Source organism: Melitaea cinxia, chromosome 13, assembly GCF_905220565.1.
Source record: "Melitaea cinxia chromosome 13, ilMelCinx1.1, whole genome shotgun sequence".
Taxonomy (NCBI): Eukaryota; Metazoa; Arthropoda; class Insecta; order Lepidoptera; family Nymphalidae; genus Melitaea; species Melitaea cinxia.
In genome coordinates, this window is record NC_059406.1 from 9090559 (window position 1) to 9113275 (window position 22717).

The 22717-nt window shown below is 32.3% G+C and overlaps 1 protein-coding gene across 1 annotated transcript in view; it reads right to left on the minus strand.

Moving 5' to 3' along the window:
• Positions 1-3061: 3061 nt before the first annotated feature.
• LOC123659085 (casein kinase I) overlaps positions 3062-22717 on the minus strand; it is a 36785-nt gene continuing 17129 nt past the window's right edge. The window contains exons 2-13 of the mRNA XM_045594351.1: positions 22589-22699; positions 21318-21481; positions 20044-20158; positions 17606-17725; positions 16855-17003; positions 15444-15614; positions 12168-12248; positions 11695-11760; positions 9180-9305; positions 8539-8592; positions 5245-5351; positions 3062-3706 (exon numbers count right to left, since the gene is read on the minus strand). Coding sequence (XP_045450307.1) covers positions 3631-3706; positions 5245-5351; positions 8539-8592; positions 9180-9305; positions 11695-11760; positions 12168-12248; positions 15444-15614; positions 16855-17003; positions 17606-17725; positions 20044-20158; positions 21318-21481; positions 22589-22699 — 1340 coding nt within the window. The 3' untranslated portion in view covers positions 3062-3630. The remainder of the gene's footprint in view (positions 3707-5244; positions 5352-8538; positions 8593-9179; positions 9306-11694; positions 11761-12167; positions 12249-15443; positions 15615-16854; positions 17004-17605; positions 17726-20043; positions 20159-21317; positions 21482-22588; positions 22700-22717) is intronic.

Genomic DNA, 22717 nt, shown 5'->3' on the forward strand with positions numbered 1-22717 from the left:
CTCGCTCATAGAGCAAGTCATGGCCACACTCAAGCGGTGCAGTGAGGCGCGACCGGTGATATTATTTACTCAGTCTATTCACAATTCAGTACTAAACTCTAATATGTTATTTTTCATTTTAGCCAGCGTGAAATGTAGCCGCGGTCGTTATCGAGGAACGTTTGAATTTCGATAAACTTTGATATCATGGAATGCCCCCGTTCCCTTCGACCGCGACCGTGACGTACGAAGTCTCTGCACTATATTAATATTAAATAAAAGATTACAATAAAAATTGACATGAGCCGAGCACGTTCAAACATGAGATGATGTTTCAATCAGTCTTGTAGGGACACGCGGCAACTCACTCGGGTCTTCGATTGAAACAAATAATATTTTTAAACTATTGTAATGAATTAATACATAAGTTATTGCACGTTATATATAAAATTTACGTCAGCCAACGAACCGTATATCATACACTACCGTTCGTCACAAAACATGTAATGGAAACATGACCGTCCTCTCATTACTGCACGATATTGTATATTCATATCACTCACTAAAACTATTATCATATAGGCATAAATAAACAGGAAAGTACGTGGCATCACTATAGGAACGGAGCCGATTACATAATGTATTAATAATTGTTTCTCGCACAAACTGAACTTAGTGATAGACAATGACTAAATAAAATTATAACTAGAATATGCAAATCGCTAGCGATGTGTTGAAAGTATTGTCTCGCGTTAGTTGATCGCAACCTCGGTACTGTTCTGATGAACTGCATATATATTAAGCTCATCTAATGTACTGTGTTATGCTTTCAAATGACGTTTATTTCCCACAAAATAATATCACGTAATAAACATATCGCAGGTGACAATATCAACACACCGCTCGCCCACAATTTCAACAACACACAACTTAATATAGTCACGACATCTATGTTATGGTAGTTTATTACTTACGTAACAAAATATTATAAATTACACTCGACAGAAACTATAGTAATGAACTCACAGTGGATTTAAAAACTTTACTGTATCACTAGTACATGGGAAGCGATACGCCTACTGTTAAAACTACGGCCGTTCACGAAAATGACAATATGTACTGTTCGATTTGTTCGAAGATGATCTGAGGGTAGTTCATCAAAACTGTCATTAATACTAAAATTATCAAAGAAAAAAATTATATTTTCTTAAATTAGTAACCGTTTGGTTTAACCCTATAAAAGGTTCTTTCTGTACTGATCTATGAGTCAAAACTGATAATTTGACGTAGATATAAATTGACAGCAATGCCTTTTTGGGTCACACCGTTTCCGTCCAAATTAACAAATTGCGATAATTATTACATAGCAATGGTGACAGTTTTCAAGAACTACCCCACTGGAATGGACATCTGATGAATGACAAGTGAGGTAAAGACAATCTCTAGTCTCAAGAGACAAATAAATATAATCGTATGTCGAAGATGAAAGTAAATACCTACGGACGGGAACACAAACAAAAGCCAACCGCACCTCGTAGACGTATGTACAAAATAGAGCAATCGTTTCTCAATTCTCCTTTGGAAATCAAAATATTATTGTAAGATCAAAAACAAAACTAAGATATTTAATTACATTATTTAGGCATCTTAAAGTTCCGTTTTGTCCTAGTTTTGTCTTTGGTTTTCATGTATAGTTTGAATGCATCGTTCAGTGATCCGTTGATACTATTGTGTAAGCGTTGAATAGCAAATGTATCGACTATAACAATTGACTCGGCGCTAAACAACCAATAAATATTAAAGTATTTAAACTTTAATTTTGATTTACATAAAGAATGCCTATTACAATTAAACAAAATATAATTTAGTCTATATTTTGTATTAATTTCAGAGTTATTCTATTTCACCAACTGATTAAATGTTCTATATATCCTAAGCGCTAATTCCAATTGTAAAACCGAGAAAAATTTTGTGTAATAAAAAATACTTTTTTTATTATTATGAATTATTTAAGTATAGTTGCTTTGTAAGTGGTTATTGTACATTTATGTTTGGACGTCATAAAGGTTTTTTTAATTAACTCTGACCACCTTATTAATAAAAAATATCTTGCCTCTATATCTGGAATATCTAGAGACGAGCTTTTAGACCGTTGATAATAAATTATTTTTCTTTAATAAGTATGTCAGATTCTTACGTTAAATATATTATAACGGTAGCTGCCTGACCAACTGAATTGAATCGAAATCAAATACTATTACAAATATATAGTAATAATTTTAACATTTTGTCATATATTTCAAGTGCTCCGATTATATATAAAATATACATTGAATTATCAAGTAACATTACCGTACAATAATTAAGTTACTAATACAAGGAGCCGTGGGTTTTGATATAACGCCTAACATAACAGAAAACGAATTTGGTTACATAATGTCAAAATATATGAAATAAATATAAATATATTCGTTTGGTCTTGCTGGTTTTCATTATAGATAAATGTGAATCAACGGATCTATATGAATTATAATTTATTTGATTAGGGGTATTATGTTATCTATTACTCAAATTTAACAGTGTTGGTTGAGTGGTTTATATAGTTACAATAACAGTAACAAAATCACTACAGTTGAGATTGTTTATAAGATATTTACAAAAATTTAATACAACCAAAACAACTAACATTACATCCAATTTTAACGCTTACTGTATCAACACCCACATCAAAAAACCACGTGATTGTTAACTTCTCACAAACAATCTCACCCGTCGAAGGCAAAATACAGATATGGTCGATTTTTTAAATCAATAATTTCCAATTAGCACTTATTCATACAGATAAATGCGTGTACATTGAAAAGTCGAACGAATGCTTTATAAATAGGGTTGCCAACTTACGAATACGAATGATTCTACGTTGCGAAAGACCAAAATATGTCATAAATACTGATACATTTCATATAAAAGTACTAATTTAAAAATAAAACCTTATTTTGAAACATTTAAATAATCATTAGGCATTTTAAATCTCACATTTCTTAGACAACATAATTTAAGTTGAAATAATCAAAATAACAAATATCTTTTGAGTTCTTCCAATTTAATATACGGATACAAATAATTATATGAATGGAAGATGGTAAGCGGCGAATGTTGTACTATGAGCTAATGCAGATAATGTTCCTAGAGGATTTGTAGAGCGGACGAGCCATATTACGTACAATAAGACTGCAGGTTACCTGTCTCCTTCTTATATAGCAGAACAAAATCAATTCTATAAACGTTAGAAATAGACAAATAGTATTTCATTAGTAAGTCATCACCGTAGGACCCACAATTAAAACGTTGCGTTATTTATTCTTACCAACACGCAGATCGACAATCCATTCCGAGTATGTGTTAAACTGCTTAGCTGAACTTCTTTCTCTTTCTAACGTATAGTAACTACACGTCCCGCGTATGTAAGAGCAAGACAGGTAGCTAGGTTCGCTAGAGCGCTCGTCTGCCTTCGTACGTCACACCGTCTCTTTCTAACGTGCACGTTCCTGTGCGCTAGAAAGAAACGGGCATAGCTCGGCCGTCCACGCCACCCCTTGTACTCGGGCAGTCGGCAACCCTAGCGGTGCGGGGCGGTCACGCGCACACGCGTCACTTGTACGCGCGCGTCGCACACTTCTTCTTTTTACGTTTGAAGAAACAGCAACATCTGGAATAGACGGATTGCCTACATGATGATTTTTTTTTTTAGTCTGCCTGTGGTTAACTTCATACACTGTGATATAAGATTATAGAGAAACAATAATACGTTACAGAAAATTGAAAACAAAAATTGTTTTAGTGCCCAGCAAATATACTAAAATGAATATGTTCAATAAACATAGTGTGAATTTAATTATGAATCAATAATTCTAATATACATGTCAGTAATAAATAGTTACTGATAATAATTATTGATTTAGAAAATATAGAAGAAGTTTAGAACGCTTAAATTAAGCAAGCATGTACGGAATAACGAAAAATTTAATAAAAAATAATTGTTCAAGCAACGTAAATTTTGAAAAATAAATGTGGAAAAGACGAGCAAGAAATTTTAACAGAGGCAGTGTGGAGAATTCGGTAACCGGCTATCAGTAAAAAAAAATGCCTTATCAGTAGTAATAAGAATCCTAGAAATGACTAGAAAACTTATTATCTATATATTCCATCGTTTTAAATTTCCCCATATTACCTTTAAAAACTATATGTATATCGGAGACTAAAAAAGAACCAACTTACATTATTAAATATTTAATATTAATAATTAAATATTTTCATTATTTTATAATAATGAAAATATTTAACGTAAATGTTAAAAAATAAATAAAAATAACAAGTTTATAAATGCATAATGTCATGTTACATAAAATCACGTAAATGTACAAAAGTTAAACAAATATACTTTTCTACATACAAGTAGATTATAAAAATTGAAACATATTTATGACATTACCCATCTATTAAACGAGTAGTGATTGGTATAGTGTCAAGTGCTGGGTATTAGTGTTTGTTCAGTTATAGTTATTGGTGCGGATATTGAGCAACTGACTTTCAACTTTACTTTCAAAATTTATCGATTTAATGAGTACTAAATTCTTTTACACTTTATTTATTTTTATTTTTGTACTGAACAAACCTATTTTTTGTTGGCAACCCCTGCATAATACACACAACGATCCCTAATCGGTCATTGAACGCTCAATTTCTGTGCCGATACATATACATTGTAAAGTGTTTCACATATTATTCTATACATATTCATACTAATGATTTGTCAAAAAAACGAATTGCTAACAAGTGATGAAGAAAATATGACATGGGAAATTTGCAAATATATTTTATAGATGACAGCAATAAAAAATCTTCTCGAATATAATCGCTGTGCGTAACAGCAACTCAATAAAACATTTTTCATTAAGAAAAATGATGTTAATTCCTATTTTAAAGTTCAAAAAAATTTATTAAAAGTTGAGTTAATATGTAAAAAATATTTCACTTACGAATTTTTAGGGAGACTGTGAACTAATTGAACGAATAAAATACAGTGTAACAGAAATAACACAAAGAAAACACTAATTACGTATCGTCGAGAGAACGAGTGGGTAGCGTGTGCGTGCGTGTATGAGTGGGTAGCGTGTGCGTGCGTGTATGTGTGAGTACGGTTCCGTGGGGCAAACTTAAACTAAGAAATAAAACGGAAAGGTCGCATACAGTTGGAACACTGACTTGGTGTCGTCGACCACGTCCACCTCGTGGTGTTGCGTGATGGGCGTGTTGCTGTGGCCAGCGGTGGGGTCGTCGGCGCCCAGCTCGCCGTTCGTAGAGCTCACCACCTGAAGACACCGCCAGTTACTTACTACCTTTGCGAGAGGCTCTCTCTCTTTAATATCTAATCACGTACTCGGTATTAAACAGTTGTGTGGGTAGAATACGCGCTTAAAAAAAGTGGGCGGCTTGTATTAAATGTCAGTTACTACCTCCGCTCCAGTTCATGTGTGGGGTAAAGAAAAAAACCCAAGAAAAACGAGGCGGTTTTAATGAAATTAACACGTCACAATGGAGATACTGGTGAAATGGTGGCTAATTTAAGATAATAATGATTTTCTGTGTTTATAGTAAAAAAGACCCGTAAAGTGGATCGTAGCAGAGAGAAATTATGATTTATATTGAGTCTACTTTTGTTTTTTTTTTTTTCAATATACCGTGGCTACGATTTTGAGTTTTGATTTTTTTTCTCCACATCAACTGACTATTTGACGCTATTTCCTGAAAAGTTTAACACGCTAAAAGAGTGTACATAATATATACAGCTAAAACACAGTCGAAATCGTAAAACAATCCTTATTACTTGAAAATAAAAAGAGGTGTAATAAATACATTCAAAGTAATAGAAATTTTAGGGTTCCAACGTAATAAATTAAAATCGCGTGGTTTTTTAAATTTAATGTATTTATTTCGGATATAGTTGATTTTACGCTAAGAACGCTACTTTGTAAAATAGATGATTTGATAATAATGTATTTTTTTCCATTATTTACTATCGGTATATACAGCTTATATATATAAAAAAACTATATCAGTTAAGCTAGCTTCCACAGCCACTAAATTTAATTTATAACCTACTTTCGATATTCTTTATTATTGACTTGACCCTAACATCTTTGAATTAAAATTACACATTAAGTAATCGGGAAACTTTATTTATACTCGATTTAATAACGTATCATAAATAAATAATAATCACTAACGATAAACACACAAACTTGTTTACGTCTATTCTATTTTTAGACCATTGTAAAAAAAAAAACTGTTAAATTTATTAGTATTACATATGAATAAGAGTTGAATTTGCGCATAGACTTCACAATTCTATTCCTGGTACACCCAAGTGCTATCAAAACAAAAAATTTTGCTGAGATGGTTAAAAAGCTGTCTTGTGCGTGATATTTAACCGGAAAAATAAATCTTTGGGATCATATCCAAGCAACATTTATAGCACATAAAACTATACAGAGGTTCAGTTATTTGAAAAGCATTTTCAATACGGTTTAAAAATATTTTAATTGACTCACTACTACATACTTTTGAAATATCAAGCGTTTCTTTTTTTTTTTTTTAATTTTTTTCGATCATGTTTAATAATTATCTTGCGCAACTTAAAAAGCTTGTTTAATAGTACAATATATCGAAGAGCATTTTGATGCGAGTCCGGCTTTGACGGTTTTTATAAATTCTAGATTATAAAATTATTAGTAAGGAAACAGAAAAAAAAAAACTTTAAAGAGAACCTCATTCTAAATAAAATATAGATCGTTCGACTCCCTAACTATGTTCCTTAAATGGTTGCTTTTGTAAGTGTAATATATCACGTTCCACGTAAAAAAATCTTACGCCTCTATCTGTAATATCCCACTGCTGGCTATATGCCTCTTTCCCCGTGTAAGAGAAGGATCAGAGCTTAATCCACAACTCTGCTTCAATGCGGTTGGCGGATATATTTCCTACTATGAGTAACGATCTGTTATAACCCTGATCAGTTACCCTTATTCCCTATTCAGCACTCCTATTCTGCCTATTCAGTATTTCTATCCTTTAGCAGGTGTTATTACTTATCCGCCATAGTCAGTCTCATTCCCTTCTTCCATCCGCGCTAGACGTATGCTTTAAAAATAAATTTTGTTTCCTTTTTTAAAAAGACTCTCGCCTTGAGGCTCCTAACAGATCGCTATCAGATGTATGTGGTAACAACCGTGACCGACGGCTTAACGTGCTCTCCGAGGCACGGTGGGGAGACCCACAAGGACTGTACAACACAGACCCAGAGCTCGGCAAACATCTGTATGGGCCATACAAATGTTTGTCGTGGGCGGCGATCGAACCCGCAACCGCACAACAGCCACAAAACCATCGCTGTGACCGTTGCGCCAACGCGTCGTATATTTAGACAAAGTAAAATTTAAAAAATCTTAATTCTTTTTTAAATTTTACTTTGTCTTAAGAGAGAAGCCACTTTGGCAAGACACTTCTGCATAATCGTTTACAGCTATAATTTACAATAAATAACATTCTACGAGGAAAATAATTCTTTCCAATACACTATTGTTTAGTTGTATTCGTCAATCTATACTAATCTTATAAAGAGGTAAAGTTTCTAACTTTGTTTGTTGTAGGGACTAATCTTTGCAAATACTGATCCGATCATGAAAATTCTTTCACTAACAGAAAGCTACACTGTTCAGGAATAATATAGGCTATATTTTATTGTTTTAACAAAAATTCAGTGAAAAATAATAGTATATGTAAATCAACTCGGAGAAATGCGAGCGAGATGAAAACCTTACTGTATATTTACATCAGAAAAATAATACTTAACGCCCAACGAAGTGGGCACGAGTCGGCTAGTTAGTAATAATTTTCCTTTTTAAAGGCGTTTTTACGTGCTCGCGAAAGGTATCATGCAGAACGAGTCTATCAAAGTAGCTTGTTTATTTAAATAAAGTCAAATTTAAAAATGGGCTAGGAATTTTTTCCACGCGGTACGTGATCTATTTGAACTAAAGAACCCCCCATTTGAAGGAACGTAGTTGAGAGTCGAACATCTAGTATAATTGTACAAATGGATTTTTTTTTACTTTTGCTATATAAAGTATCTTTGTCTGAATGACTAATTCAATGTGTTAATTTGAAAACACGCCGTTCTAATTGACTACATATCATTGACCAAAATGCGTAGGTGGCTAAATAAAAGCGATCATTTTTCACATCTACCATTTTCTTAAAGCGAATGATGTATAATAATTTTAAAAATATTTTGATTTTTATTAACCTGTTTCTTACATTTTATTTTATATTTTTTATTAGCCGATTTAATTGTATTTGCGGCCGACAAATTGATTGTCTTTTTAATCTCACTATAGTTTCCGTCTAAATATTTACCGTCAAAATCAGACACAATTATTTTAGCTCAAAGCGACATGCAAAATTTCACACAACGACTGCCGCAAAATGTTCACAACTGACCGTTGACACCGATCCGGGAAATTTCACATACCGAAAATGCTTATTCTTCAACAGCTAAAAAATAAATACAACAATATACATTCACGGTCGACAAATAAACGCATAAATATCATAAGGAAAATGATATCGTAATATGATAATAGTCATGCAGAATAATTGTAAATTATTTTGAAAATAGGTAACTAACTCATAAGTTGCCATGCTTCATTGCTTAAAAATTAACAATAGAATAGATGTCTGCGTGGACGTAAAGTAAAAAGAAATAATTGCAAACAGATTCTATTTCTATCACGCTAGCTTATACTAGGATCATTTTTATACTTTAATAGACCCCATTATACTCTTCTGTTTATTAAATCGAGACGAAACGCTTACGTGCCAATATTGCTTAGGTATATTGGCTAACACATTTTATAAGTTATGTATAAGCTAGTCAGTTATATTAGAACAATTTTTATAAATATAAATGGATTCAGCTGATGACATTTTTATACTCACTTTTATTATGAAAAGAAATACGCAAAAATAGAAGAAATTATAAAAATTGGTCCTACAAACCGGATTTTAGAAATCAACAACGCTCAATGTGTTTATCTTGATATATGTTTGATAGTAAAGTGTTTTTACGATGAGATTTGTACCTGCACAGAGCCGTGCCTGTCAGCCGGCGTAAGGTGACCCGCAGTGAGAGGCGTGGCCTTCCCGCTGTGCGGCCAGTTACCACCGGTATTTGCGGTACCGCCGGTACCGGAGTCTTTTACGGCGCCCTGAAATTGTTTATTTAAACCATTTTTGAATGATCTTCTCGTATTAAACATAACGCTATGACTTATACTTTAAGCGTTATAAAAACATAAATCAATTTATGGTAAGACCATCACAATACACGCATTTAAATTACATTGACGACGCGGCAGCAATAGGTACAGGCGCAGCGGTAACAGCACTCTATGCTCACGGGGCTCACGCTAGGGTTCGCGGGTTCTATCTCCGCACATGACAAATAATTGTATTGCCTATGTTTGTCGAGGTCTGGGCATTTGTGCTTATGCATTGCATGTGTTTTCAGAACCCCGACACAAGAAAATCCTACTGGGGGCCGTTGAGTATGAAGCGTTTAATTATTAAGTTCGTTTTCATGTTTATACACGAAATGTAATGAAAATACTACATAAATAAACAAGCTTATCCGTAATGACTATTTTGTAAAAACGATAACCTAATTTTGTTCTTAATTGTTTTAATAACTATATTATTAGTAGTACAATATTATTCGTAGTGCGTGTTAAACTTAGCCCAAAAGTTAATTATAGTCGAGAATAAAAGAGAAACACTAAATAAAACAACTGTATAAAATAATATATGATTAAATTTGTTTATTCTGTAAAACATACGAATACGCCATGTGCATTATTGTTGTAAAATGAATTTTTATAAATATACTTATCTAACAATAACGAACACAAAAAACAACAATTATCCAATTTAGTGCAGTCATTCAGAAGTAATGCATGTACAATACGTTTCGGCGAGTCATTTTTATTTATATAGATATCTGTCTATTTATGTGTTAAATCGGCGTTAATAAAGACAAGTAAGCTAATTTAATAACCGCCGTAGAGCCCCGTGACTCACGTTTCAAACGAGCGTGCAGTTAATCTTAATTACCTAATAAATAAATAATACCGGTCTAGTTTATATGGCTTAATCTGAAAATTGGCTTAGTTTTACACTGTCGGACTAATGCATTCTTTATAATATTTATTTATACGGAAATTATAGAAGATTTTTGTGGTAACATTACTTAAACGCAAACAGTATATCTAGAAACTAAATCTTAACATATGTACATAAAAGACGAAATTAAAAAAAAATAGAACCTATTTAAAGGTTTTATGGATTATTTGGTAAAAAAAAAAAACAAATGCGTCGATTGTGATAACTAAATAATAAATCAAATTTGAGTTTTAACATAGCGTTAATAAATGCGACATATATGGGTACATTTGAGTTAGCAAATACAAATTAAAACCATTAAAATCGGTAATGAACGAAAAATGTAACGATTGATTATACAAAAAAAAAAATAATAATAAATAAACATGGTAACTCCCTTAATTCATTTAAGGATTTAACTACCTCCTTATTTTTTTATTAATAAAATAATCACACCAAAACTGAAACAGTGTAATAAATTAAAAATTATAAACATGTATACAAGCGAAAGGCATTAAATTAAACCACACTTACTACACACATTTTTAAGCTATTTACAAAAAAATGTTACTAATACAAGCAATAGCTAAATATAATATTTATTACATTTGTACGTCGCTGTATATATATATTAGAGTATGTGCACTTGTGTACATATAAGGGGTTCGATTCTTAACTGCGTTCCTTCAAATGGGGGGTTTTTGTAGGTATTATAGATCACATTCCACGTGAAAAAAAAAACTAGCCCTTTATTAAATTTTATTTTGTCGTAATATGCGAGCTACTCTGGCAACGTTCTTCTGCATATTTCTCCAGTACTAACATAGCTACTCATAGCCCCAAAAAACGTCGATAAAGTAAAATATTAATACTAACTGTCACATAAAACTAAAGAACCGCCCGCACATTGAAACGAATTTTTTTTCTCGTAGAATGTATTTTATTGTAAATTATAGCCGAGCTTACGCGTTCACAAAAGGTATCATGCGGAACGAATCTATCAAAGTCGCTCGTCTATTCAAAAAGTCAAATTTAAAACTGGGCTAAAATTTTTTTTCACGCGGTACGTGATCATTATTTTACGCCTATAGACCCCCATTTTAAGGAACGTAGTTAGGAGTCGAACACGTATTAGTGTAGGGTACGCCTTTTGTACATGTTTTTATTTCTCTTTCGTTTTTTTTTTTCTATGCAACAACATGCCTTGTTTTGCGTGCACAATATTAGTATATTTGTATTTTAGTTTTGGGACAAGATTTAAAATGAAACTGAAACTACTGTCTTCTAATTGACTAATTTCAATTATAAAACGATAATTTATGTTGTTTAATTTAATTGCCTGTCGCTTGTATCAACAGGTAGCAAGTATGGAGAGATTTGAAGTGTGTAAGGGATAGCGAAGTCTAAGGTAGAACACAAAACAGGGTACGTGAACCAAACCTCTCCGGATATAAGCGCCGCCTCATCGTCCTCAACCAAACCAATCATATAATCACACAAATCATCCTGCACCGACAAAAAAGCAAATAAGTTCGCCAGTCTCTTCACTTCGTATTTACGCATATAATATAAAAAATGTATTTAATTTCACAGAAGACATAGTCAAGAATCCTACAATAATAATATTTTAAAAATATACCATATAATAGATATGTTGTCAAGTGAAAAAACTGACAGAAATAAATAATATTCTTAGAAAATATATAAGTACCTAGTGCGTATAATAAAAAAATTAAAACTTAGTTTTGGAAGTGATTTCTATCTAGGCGTGCTTAAGATTAGTGGCAGTAAGTAAACATCACTGTTTTATTTCTACACAAATTAATAGTTAAATCATTTTAATATTTTTATATTATTACTATTCTTTTCTTATAATATTTATACGTCTTATTGTATAAGTTTGATAGGCTTACCTTGTGGAAGGGCTGATGTCTATCTCGATTTGGCGATACTACTACTTCGTGTCCAGTTTGTATTGAACCCACCGGTGTAGACTAAAATAAACGAGAAAAAATATATTAATGCGTTGTTTTCTTTTATTTCCCATCTACTATTATAATTAGCTATGGAAAAGGGACACAGAAATAAGATTTTAATAAACTCAAATAAGCTTAAATTTCAAACGAATCAACTAATTTTATACTGAAATAATTTTTATTATTGCTGTGTCCCAAACTAATGAAATACTAGAATTTATGAAGAAACCAACTTAAGAGTAAATGAACGAAACTATATTGATGACCATACTACTAATGAAACTATTGAAGAAAGCTAAAGACCCACGCAAATGAAGTAGTAAAAATTCAAATATGCTAAATACTACATAACTAAAAAAAGTACACATCTACATCATATGTATATATTTAGTATGAAACACTACATGTACATTACATGATTTTACTAATCGAGTTACGAATCAACGTCAGAAGCGTACAGCGTTGATGCACTGACCTTGTCTGATTTATTTCTAACGATATTCGAAGGCGGCGCGTTACGTAATATTCTCATAACGTGCATATTTGCGGGCTGCGGTAAGCATGCGGCACACAACAGGCAGGTTAGTAACGCCATGCGGTAGGAAAGCGGTAACAATAATGCGTTTTTCAAACCTAATACTTCATTTTTAATAAGACAATATTTTTTTGAAACACCGCAATATTTTATGTAGGCTAGGATCCCCATGCATACAGTCGTAAAGTTTATAAATCTTATTCTTTAAGATAGTAATTGTTTTGCTTATGTTACCTTATGTTAAAGAAATAAATGAAATAAAAAATAATAAAAACATTAGTTTTAAATAAAACAAATGTTTTTTTTTTTTATTAAATATACCAATATTTTATTTTTGATGATTTTTTTTTAATTAAATCAATTTTTCAAAAAGGTTAGGGATCATATTTTTAAAAAAGTTAAGTGTTAGTGAAATGATCTCAGTCAAACAAGTGTTAGGGGGTCGTCAATTAATCACGTGAAGTTTTTTAGGAACTTTTTGGCAGCCTACTACGTGATACACCAAAACCACATCCTTAGTGATATTGATAAGATTTTAGGTCACCCCCCCCCCTCCCGTGCTCAAAAATCACGTGTATTTTTTCCCCTTCCTTGTGATATTTCCTGATGTTTTTCCGAAAGGGGCTTTAGAGTCTACGTGATTAAGGGAGATCCGCTTTGTAAGTAAAGTATTTATTTTTGTTCATACTAATAGTATAGAAAAACATAACGAGTTCAATTTTTTTTTTTATTTTCTCTTTCAATGTCCAACAAACAAAGTCCATAGATTTTTTTCAATTTTTACAATGTAATTTTGACATAGAATTCTTTTATTAGCATATTATTTAATAGTGCTAGGAACATTTCTTGTTACACGATTGATAATATCATTTTTTATTATTGCTGTCAGACACACAAAAAAAATTATAAACATTTTTTTCAAACTACAAAACCACTAATCTACACAAAAACACACATTTACGTGTTAGCTTTATTACGCAAATACAATAAATAATAATTTCTAGCAATTAACAACTAGGTACCATCGGATAAGAAATTTCATTGTGACAATGAGTATTTCAAAAATAAATTTTTATTTTGAAACAAAACATTAAAAAATTTGTTGCACCAAACAGTGGAAAATTATAAAAGACAGGCTTTATTGCATAACAGAGCATTTGTGGTGTTGTAGGCTAGCATTCATACTAACAAAGACTTCATTTAATGAATGTAGAACGATGTTAGAAGCTAATTGCATGCAAGGACGTATTATATGGTACTTGAAAGTGTTACACGTTGAAATAAATATTTACAGAAGATTATCGATTTCAATTTTGATTGTTTTGTACGGTATAACACTTGCAAATAGGATGTACAAAATTAACGATTACTATAAACACTATTGTGCAGCGATTACATTTTTAAAAAACACACTTTCACAATATTAGCGCATCTCTTTATATTAACACAAGTAAAATAATTTAAGTAGTGTTTAAATATTTATGATACTTTATTATTTTGAAAATAATTTGTAAGTAACCGGAAGTCACAACAATTTCGTCACAGTGTGATTTAAAGTTATAAAGCTCAATAAAGTTATAATAAGGATCAATTATAATTAAAGTAGGTACTAATAATAATTTAGAGTTTAAAATATTTCTTTGTAACACATTTTACAAAAAGTATAAATAAATAAAAAAGAATTTGTTGACGTAACGGCCATGTCTATTCAAGTCATAATTCACTGTGATATGAGCTTCTGGCTTTACTCAGGATACTGTAATAATATTTAAATAATTGGCATTTGTTGTAATACTTGGAACTCTCGCTATTGCTAAAAATCTGTCTATAATAAAAAAGGTTTTAGTTGCCTCCTTGAAGGCATGCAAATGTTTATTGTTTAAAATTGAAGAATTTTTCAGCCTTCATATTGGCTTTTAAATAGTTTTCTGACACAATAAAAAAACAGCTTATTTCGTCAAGTGGTTCTCAGATTTTTGTAATCATCCGTACATCAATAAGTTGACGTCCAACATAATATTTATTTAGTTGATTTTTGAACTATAATAATATTCAAAAAAGACTTCAAATAATATTTAATTTATAGTTTGATATGTATTCTGTGTAAAAGTGTGAATTTTATATTATATTAATGCTTTGTTTATAAAAATATAGAGGTTTAAGAGTATGCACTTCCTGTATTTTTCATTTTGTGAGAATAAAGCACAGCCTACTCGGAGGCGTTCAAAAAAAACTTTCTACATGGTACACATTGATGTGACAAATATATGTACATTAAAACTTGCCAAAAGATTTTGCCCACAAAGTTCCCATTAATGTCGTACAAACATATGTACATAAGCACAAACAAAATTCTCGCTTAACAATAATTTAGAAATATCTCTTAGATAATTTTATCTCTATCAATATGGAAAGCAGGACTAATCAATCGTTCCTCTTATCACAGTAGTATATTACAGTATAGTACAGATCATATCAACTACAGAAAATCAGCATCCTGAATTGTTTAGTTCAAGTTGAAACTGTATTTCGAAATCGGATAAAAAGCGTTTATAGAAATTTATTAGTGTTTTTTTTTTTTTTTTTATTAAACAATACAAAGCAAATGATATAACGACACCGTCACAATTCCACAAGTATCTTAGCGCCAAGTGTTAGCAGCGTGTACTGCGACTCACCATGGTCTTGCCGGTCCAGTCGAACTCGCCGTCGTCCACGTAGCCGCGCCGCTCGAACAGGTCGCGGAACATGCGGCGCAGCTGGTCGTAGTCCGGCGTCTCGAAGAAGTCCAGCCGCCGCACGTAGCGCAGGTACGTCGCCAGCTCCTCGGGGTGGCCCTCGCACAGCACCTGCCGGCGCGCACACCTCCCCGTTATGCTCTCGGAGTGGGGATTTGCGTTTCTACTCGTGTTATATCCGGTCTGGTTATGTCTTTGTGGGTCTCCCCCACGTTAAGCTGTCGATCCCGGTTATTATCGTAAACACCCGATAGCGATTGTTACTAATAGTGAGGTATATGTCCGCCACTCCGCAGTGGAGCAGCGTGGCGGATTAAGCTCGACCCTTCTCCTACATCAAAAAAGGGGCTTATTCCCGGCAGTGGGATGTCACAGGCTGAATCGTAACAGGAGAGCGACGGAAAAACTGGCATTTAATGGGGAAAGAGAAAAAAATTAAGATTTTACAGAGGTAGAGCACGGCCTACCGATCTAGAGCAGCCTGACTGGGAAAACATCTCCTCCTCAACCGTTCAGAAGATCACAGCTAAATAGCACAGCTCTCAAACAGTGTTGTGTTCTTGTGGTAACGAGAACTCCTGGGGCCATTGGGGGAATCGGCAACGCGCTTGCGATGCTGATGAGTGAGGTACTAATATGTGCTGGTAATATTGCTTTTGCCATTAATTACAATCTCTTAAAATATTTTTTTTTCAGCGATTACGAAATTTTGGGCTAATTATGTAGTAGATTTTACGCAAGTTTACATGGTAATTAGTTTAATTTGCTAAATCAATTTACATAACGCTATATAATAATAACATGAATAGGAAATTTAAAAATTTTAAAAATTTCTACACTTTTGCAGTTGCATCAAACAAAACTGCCCGAAATGGGAGGCACATTTAGCAGTTGTGGTTAACTTTAATCTCAGCTTCTACTAACTTCAAAATCTTTTAAATATTTTTACTTTGATACACCTTTTAAAGGTTCTCAAAGTAATAACAGGCATATTTCTGCATACCAAAATCAAATATATACTTGAAATAAAACTATAACGGAAATTCTTTACATTGAAGATATTTTTGATAATTTGTGGTCGTGTTTGTTTCGTGTTTCGTTTTCGTGTGTTTTATTTTGTCTATCTTTTGTTAACTTAGCCGAGCACCTCGGTAAAACTGTTGAAACTGGATAAGTCTTAAGCTCATCATATTAAGCTCACTAGGTGCTAAATTACTGGATACTAATAATTTCAATCTTTAATCTTTCAATCTTTGAACGTACGACTCATCTTCGATTGGTGCTGCTTACATATTACCTTAAAAGCTTTAGTATGAAGTTTCATGTAAGTTAAAAATAAATAATAAAATACCTCAATTGGAGTCGCTCGTTTGGTATCGCCGATTTTTTGGTATCTTTCTTTGAGTGTATCAGCTTTTAAACCCTGCCAGGGTAAGGAACCACGTAAAAAATACATAAACATATGCCCCAGAGCTTCTAGGTCGTCGCGTCTAGATTGTTCTGGAAAAAACATATATTTGAATAATTTAATTGAAAAAATATAAAATCATTTCGTCGTTTAGGTAACTATTTTCTAATTATGTCATTTGTTTTTCACGGACTTATTACAGATTTTAGGTTCATGAGGTTATCGATTCCAATGTACACACTTCCAAGTAATACTAAGCTAACTTGATTTGTCGTAGCTATACAAAGAAGTTTCTATAGAAAAAATGTTAATATTTACTACATTACTAAAGCAATTTTTTTATTAAGGGTTTTAAAAAAATTGAAATAACTAAAACTAAGTTCGCGCAGTATTCTTCGGATGTATTTTTTAGATATCTTTATTGGAGAATACATATATGTATTAAAATTGTAATGCATGTAATATACGTGTATATGTCCACTAAGTCTTCACATAAAACTAAAACAAACAATACAAAGATGGGGAAGTATTAAGAATAACTCACTCACTCACCTCTGCCTATCGCAGTCCAATGCTGGACATAGGCCTCCACAAGTTCGCGCCAAAAATGGAGTGAACTCATGTGTTTTGTTCATAGTCACCACGCTGAGAGGGAGGATGTATTATTTGAAATAATTATAAAATATATCCATACCTTTCCCTAAATGTGTATTTATTGACATGTATCTCGCAGTCCCAGTTAGTGACTTGTGCTCCCGGTAAGGGATATGTTTGTTTGTCTCTAAGTCTATATATTCTTTGGCCAAACCGAAATCTGAAAAATAATTTACTTCGTATTATTTACATAGTTTAAATTCAAGTGTCATCATATTTTGTTTTAACTAAAATACAAAGTTTTCAGTATTTCTTATTGCAAAACTACAATTTACTACTTACTGCTGTTACTGAAAAACATCGTTTATTTGTTATATCAAATTTCTTTCACATTTGTAATTGAATTATTAACAGTTTCAACTTTAATTTTAACAACATATTTGTTATATTTAACAAAAAGATCCTAACATTTATATATTAAACGTCGTTTTATATAAGACATGTATGTACTAAAAATAACCTGTGCTATTAATTAGTGAGTCTCGTGTCCTAAGTGGTAACAATTGAGACGCTTAAAGAGCAAATCGATTTACTAATTTTAAAGTACTTAAGCCTTTAGATATATTAGATGTATGTAGTACAAAAATATTATTTTTAGATAATAATGAAAACCACATTTTTTTTACGAAATGAATGAAAAAATGAAAATTTAATGAATTTTAAATGTTAACATTTTTTGATACATTTTTATCTTATTTACATAAATTTGTTTATCTTTTTTATATTATTATGTTATTTTATCGTTTTAGTAACAACAAATTATAGAAATTAGTAATATATGATATCAGTAGCAAAGTCCTACAAAAAGCTGTCTGTACCGCATTACAACCGCAGACCGCGTTGTCTCAAAGATTGTGTTACTTCACCGAACTCATTGTACCGAGTTACCTAACGACACTATTGTGTCGGCTCGCTATCTTGTCATCACGGTATAGTTACGAAGTCTAGTCAAATCTTTATAGTATAAACTATCTTTTCACGTATACACGTGTTATAGACTACAAAAATTAAGTTTCTAGCGATGTACAGTTCGTATATCAATTGTTATCTACCCAAGAAATAGCATAATGTATTTTGATTAGATTTTTATCTCTTTAAATTAAAAGAATTCGAGTGTTTTAAAAATATACTCGTAAATATTTATTTTTGATCAGATTTGAATAATCTATACAAATAAATAAAATTGGAGTGTCTGTTTGTAATACACGGTACATATACCAAAATAACATTTTTTACAATTTTTGTCTGTCTGTCTTTCTGTTTGTCTGTCTATCTGTTTGTTCCGGCTAATCTCTGGAACGGCTGGACCGATTTTGACGGGACTTTAACTGGCAGATAGTAGATGTAATAAGGAGTAACTTAGGCTACTTTTATTTTTAGATATTTATTTATCTTATAACTTTGCAAACTGAACAATAATTTTCTTGTTAAATTCCACGCGGACGAAGTCGCGGGCACAGCTAGTTTAAAAATAAATTTGCTTTGTTTCAATCGTTTATTGAACATTCCAACTATCATTAATAATAATGAATTGAAGAGTATTAAATTCACTATCAGACGTTAAAAATGGGTCTAAAGACAGCTGACGCGGTAACGGTTTCCTATCCACATTGTCTGCAGTGCATAATGGGATTACGAAGGTCAAGTGTATCGATTCGCGAAAACTGGGCCTTGTTGATTCAAGGTGGCGAGCGAAACTGCGGCACGAATTAAACTTTAATACCATAATATATTACCATACATTAAAAAAACAGTAAATACCATAATAAATGTTAGTAATTACATTAATATTTTTAAATTTTAATATAAATAAATGAATACCGGCGATCTGTAAAGAGTTTTGAGCTCGGTCAGAAGAATTAGAATATCAAGAACACTTACAATTTATATGATTTCTTGTATAAACTAGTAGTTTCAATATAAACCAACCATTATCTTATATCTCTACAATAATAAAAATAAGGGATCAGTTAGAAACGACATCCAACCTTTACGGTATCTCGAAATGTAATTTACGTTTGAAAAAAAAATTGTCCAAATCCATTCATAAGTAAAGTAAGTTTCAATGTAATTTTATTTAAAAATGGACACCGACCTAAATTATAAACGGTATACGATTATACACAACATTTCATCAAAGTAGAACGTTTAAGTAATAGGCCACTATTTGTCTTGACATAGTTGCACGTTACATTTCAACTTAAATAATTTTATACATGGATCACGACTTCACTTTGAATTAACATTGAATAATATTTATTTAAAAAATAATATATAAATGTATAAACATTTGTATATCAGTCGGATGTTACCGAAATCACAGAAATTTAAGTTGATTACCTTCGATACAGACGGACCGTAAATGTCCTTACACAATTACTTATTTATAAACATTTAACTAATCCTTTTGCACCAAAACTGTCTTTTTTTAAGAATTTGTGTTTATAATTTAAGCAAATATAATAAAAGTCGACTCACCAATGATGTGTATGATTTTTTCCCTTTTACTCGTAGCTCTACCTATTAAAAAATTCTCGGGTTTCACGTCCCGATATATTAAATGTCTCGTGTGGACATATTCGATGCGATGTAACTGTAACAAATGGACGTCTATTAAGCGTCTAAAGTTGCAAAGATTAGAATTAATTACGAGGATTACGTTTCCATTCAGGATCGTAATGAATTTATACGTCCACACAAATTGAATACTTTTATTCTACACAATTCTATTGTTAGAAATACATTTAAAAAATATAAAGAATATAAGCATTAAACTAAACGACTCATAATGAAACCATCACCATACATTTCTAAGCTCTAGCAAATAGAAGCAATAGTACCTATAAGTTCAGTAGTAAGCATACTTGTGCCTACACTAATGGTTGTTTGAAATATATATATAGCTTAGAAATCGTATGTTGTATATGTGGTTTAATTTAATACTTTTTAATTGAATCCACCTGTACAGTAATGCATTACCGAATACCTTTTAATTGTTTATATAAAATTATTAGCTATCATGTTCTGTAGTAGAAATTTGTAACGGTGTGTAGAGTGTGATTAAATCGTCAACTCGTGTTGTCAAAGTCAATCATTCATTTAATCAGTTTAGGCAACTGACAACCAAGATCTAGGCCATACAAACAGGCAAACGTTGCCCTTATTAGCTGCACAATAAACTCAGCTCGTATTAGAACCGTAATAAGAGATCACTGTAATAGCGATATGATCATCGATCAATAACACGAAAACAAACAAATTATTAATACTTTACACTATTCGAACAATAGACAAACATCATTAGTAACTATTAGGATTTAACACGAGTTTATAGGTATCATAAGTAAAATATGAAATATTATATACTAATTTCGTAAAAAAATTGTGACGAAACAAAATTTTAGCAACCATAGCCCGCCTGCCCAGCGTGGTGACTATGGGCAAAACACATGAGTTCACGCCATTTTTGGCACATACTTGGGAGGCCAATGTCCAGCAGTGGACTGCGATAGGCTGAAGTGAAGATATAGCAAAAATCTTGTACTAATATAATTTTTTTTAGGCACGATTGAAAATTATAACCTTAGACTTATGGATAGGGTAAAGTCTAGTAAGCCAGACTGTCAAAAATGTTATATGTCTCCAGGACAGTCTACAGTTGTTTAGTCTGGCCGATGATCAGACGATGTGTATAAGTGAGTCAATCAAAAGTTAAGTCATTTTATAAGTATAGATTATTAAAAGAAACTCACCAGCTGCATGGCGATCATCAACACAGTCTTTAAAGAGAAGCGACGGCCGCAAAGGTCGAACAGGTCCTCTAGCGACGGCCCGAGCAGTTCCATGACCAAGGCATTGTATTTACCGCAAGGGCCGAAGTAGTACACCTCGGGTATGCCTTCTGCTGTTGATGGCGCTACGGGGACCGACGGGAATAAGGAGAGGAGGAAAGAAGACAGACATACATTTAGTACTTACGTTTTAGACACAGCGTAGCATTGCTCTCGCTCGAACCTAGCATTGACACAACACTGAAGCCGATATGACGAGAGCAATGCTCGTTTTAAACGTTACGTGGGGCCCTACCAGCGTCATGACCATGTTGCGACAACATTCAATATCGGTTGCGGTGTTGTGTCCGAAAAACGCGTTTCTATTTATCGTTAACGACTTACTAGCTGCACAGCGATCATAAGGACCGTCTTGAGCCTGAACCTTCTGCCGCAGTGAACGAACAGGTCCTCTAAAGAGGGACCTAACAACTCCATGACCATGGCGTTGTAGCGGCCGCCACAAGTACCCAAGTAGTATACTTTTGGTATGCCCTCTAAGCAACAATTTTTATTGAATATTGCATAATAATAATAATAATTGGTTGGTACTAGATATGAATGTCTAATTGATTTGATTCGAAAAGTATTTAAACCTGTATTTGTGCCAAACGATTTTTTATAAATGCCATGAAATATTTTAACGACACAATACGCATTACATATTTTTCATTACATATATGTTTTCAAGAAAACAAACAGAAAACAAACTTTTTTTCTCAAATTAGTATAACAAAGTGAAAAGTATTCATTAAGTTTAAATTATTTATTGAATTGTTTATAATGTAATTAAAGCGTTTGGAAATCTGTTCATTGATATTACGCTTAACGTTCTATTTTAAACTAAGCAGGTGCACTCTAAGCATTTTCCTAACTAGTGGCAAAATCACTCTTATGAAATCTTGCTGGCATTGTATATAAACTGTTCTGTCTCGTAAACAATAACCGACGGCAGCGTGAGTGATTAATCCATTTGAAGCGATTTAGATAAAAACATTAAATACACCCAAATACGAGGGGATCACGGTGTCCATTCAGCATATTTCAACTAATTTTTACCATTTTGAGATAAAAAGTCCTTAAAAACACAATTGTAATTATCACATTGTATACTGGTTTACTATGTTTATAAATGTATCCTATATTTAATATTAAACAAACTATATCTAAAAATAATATGAATCAACACTCACCGTGCGTCCCTAATAGTTTGTAAAATCGGTACTCTAGATGTAGTTGTGGAGCCTTGGATTTCATTGGCTCCATCTTAATCGCTACGTGTTCATTGTTGTAGAGATTTTTTCCTGAAAATAAAATATTGA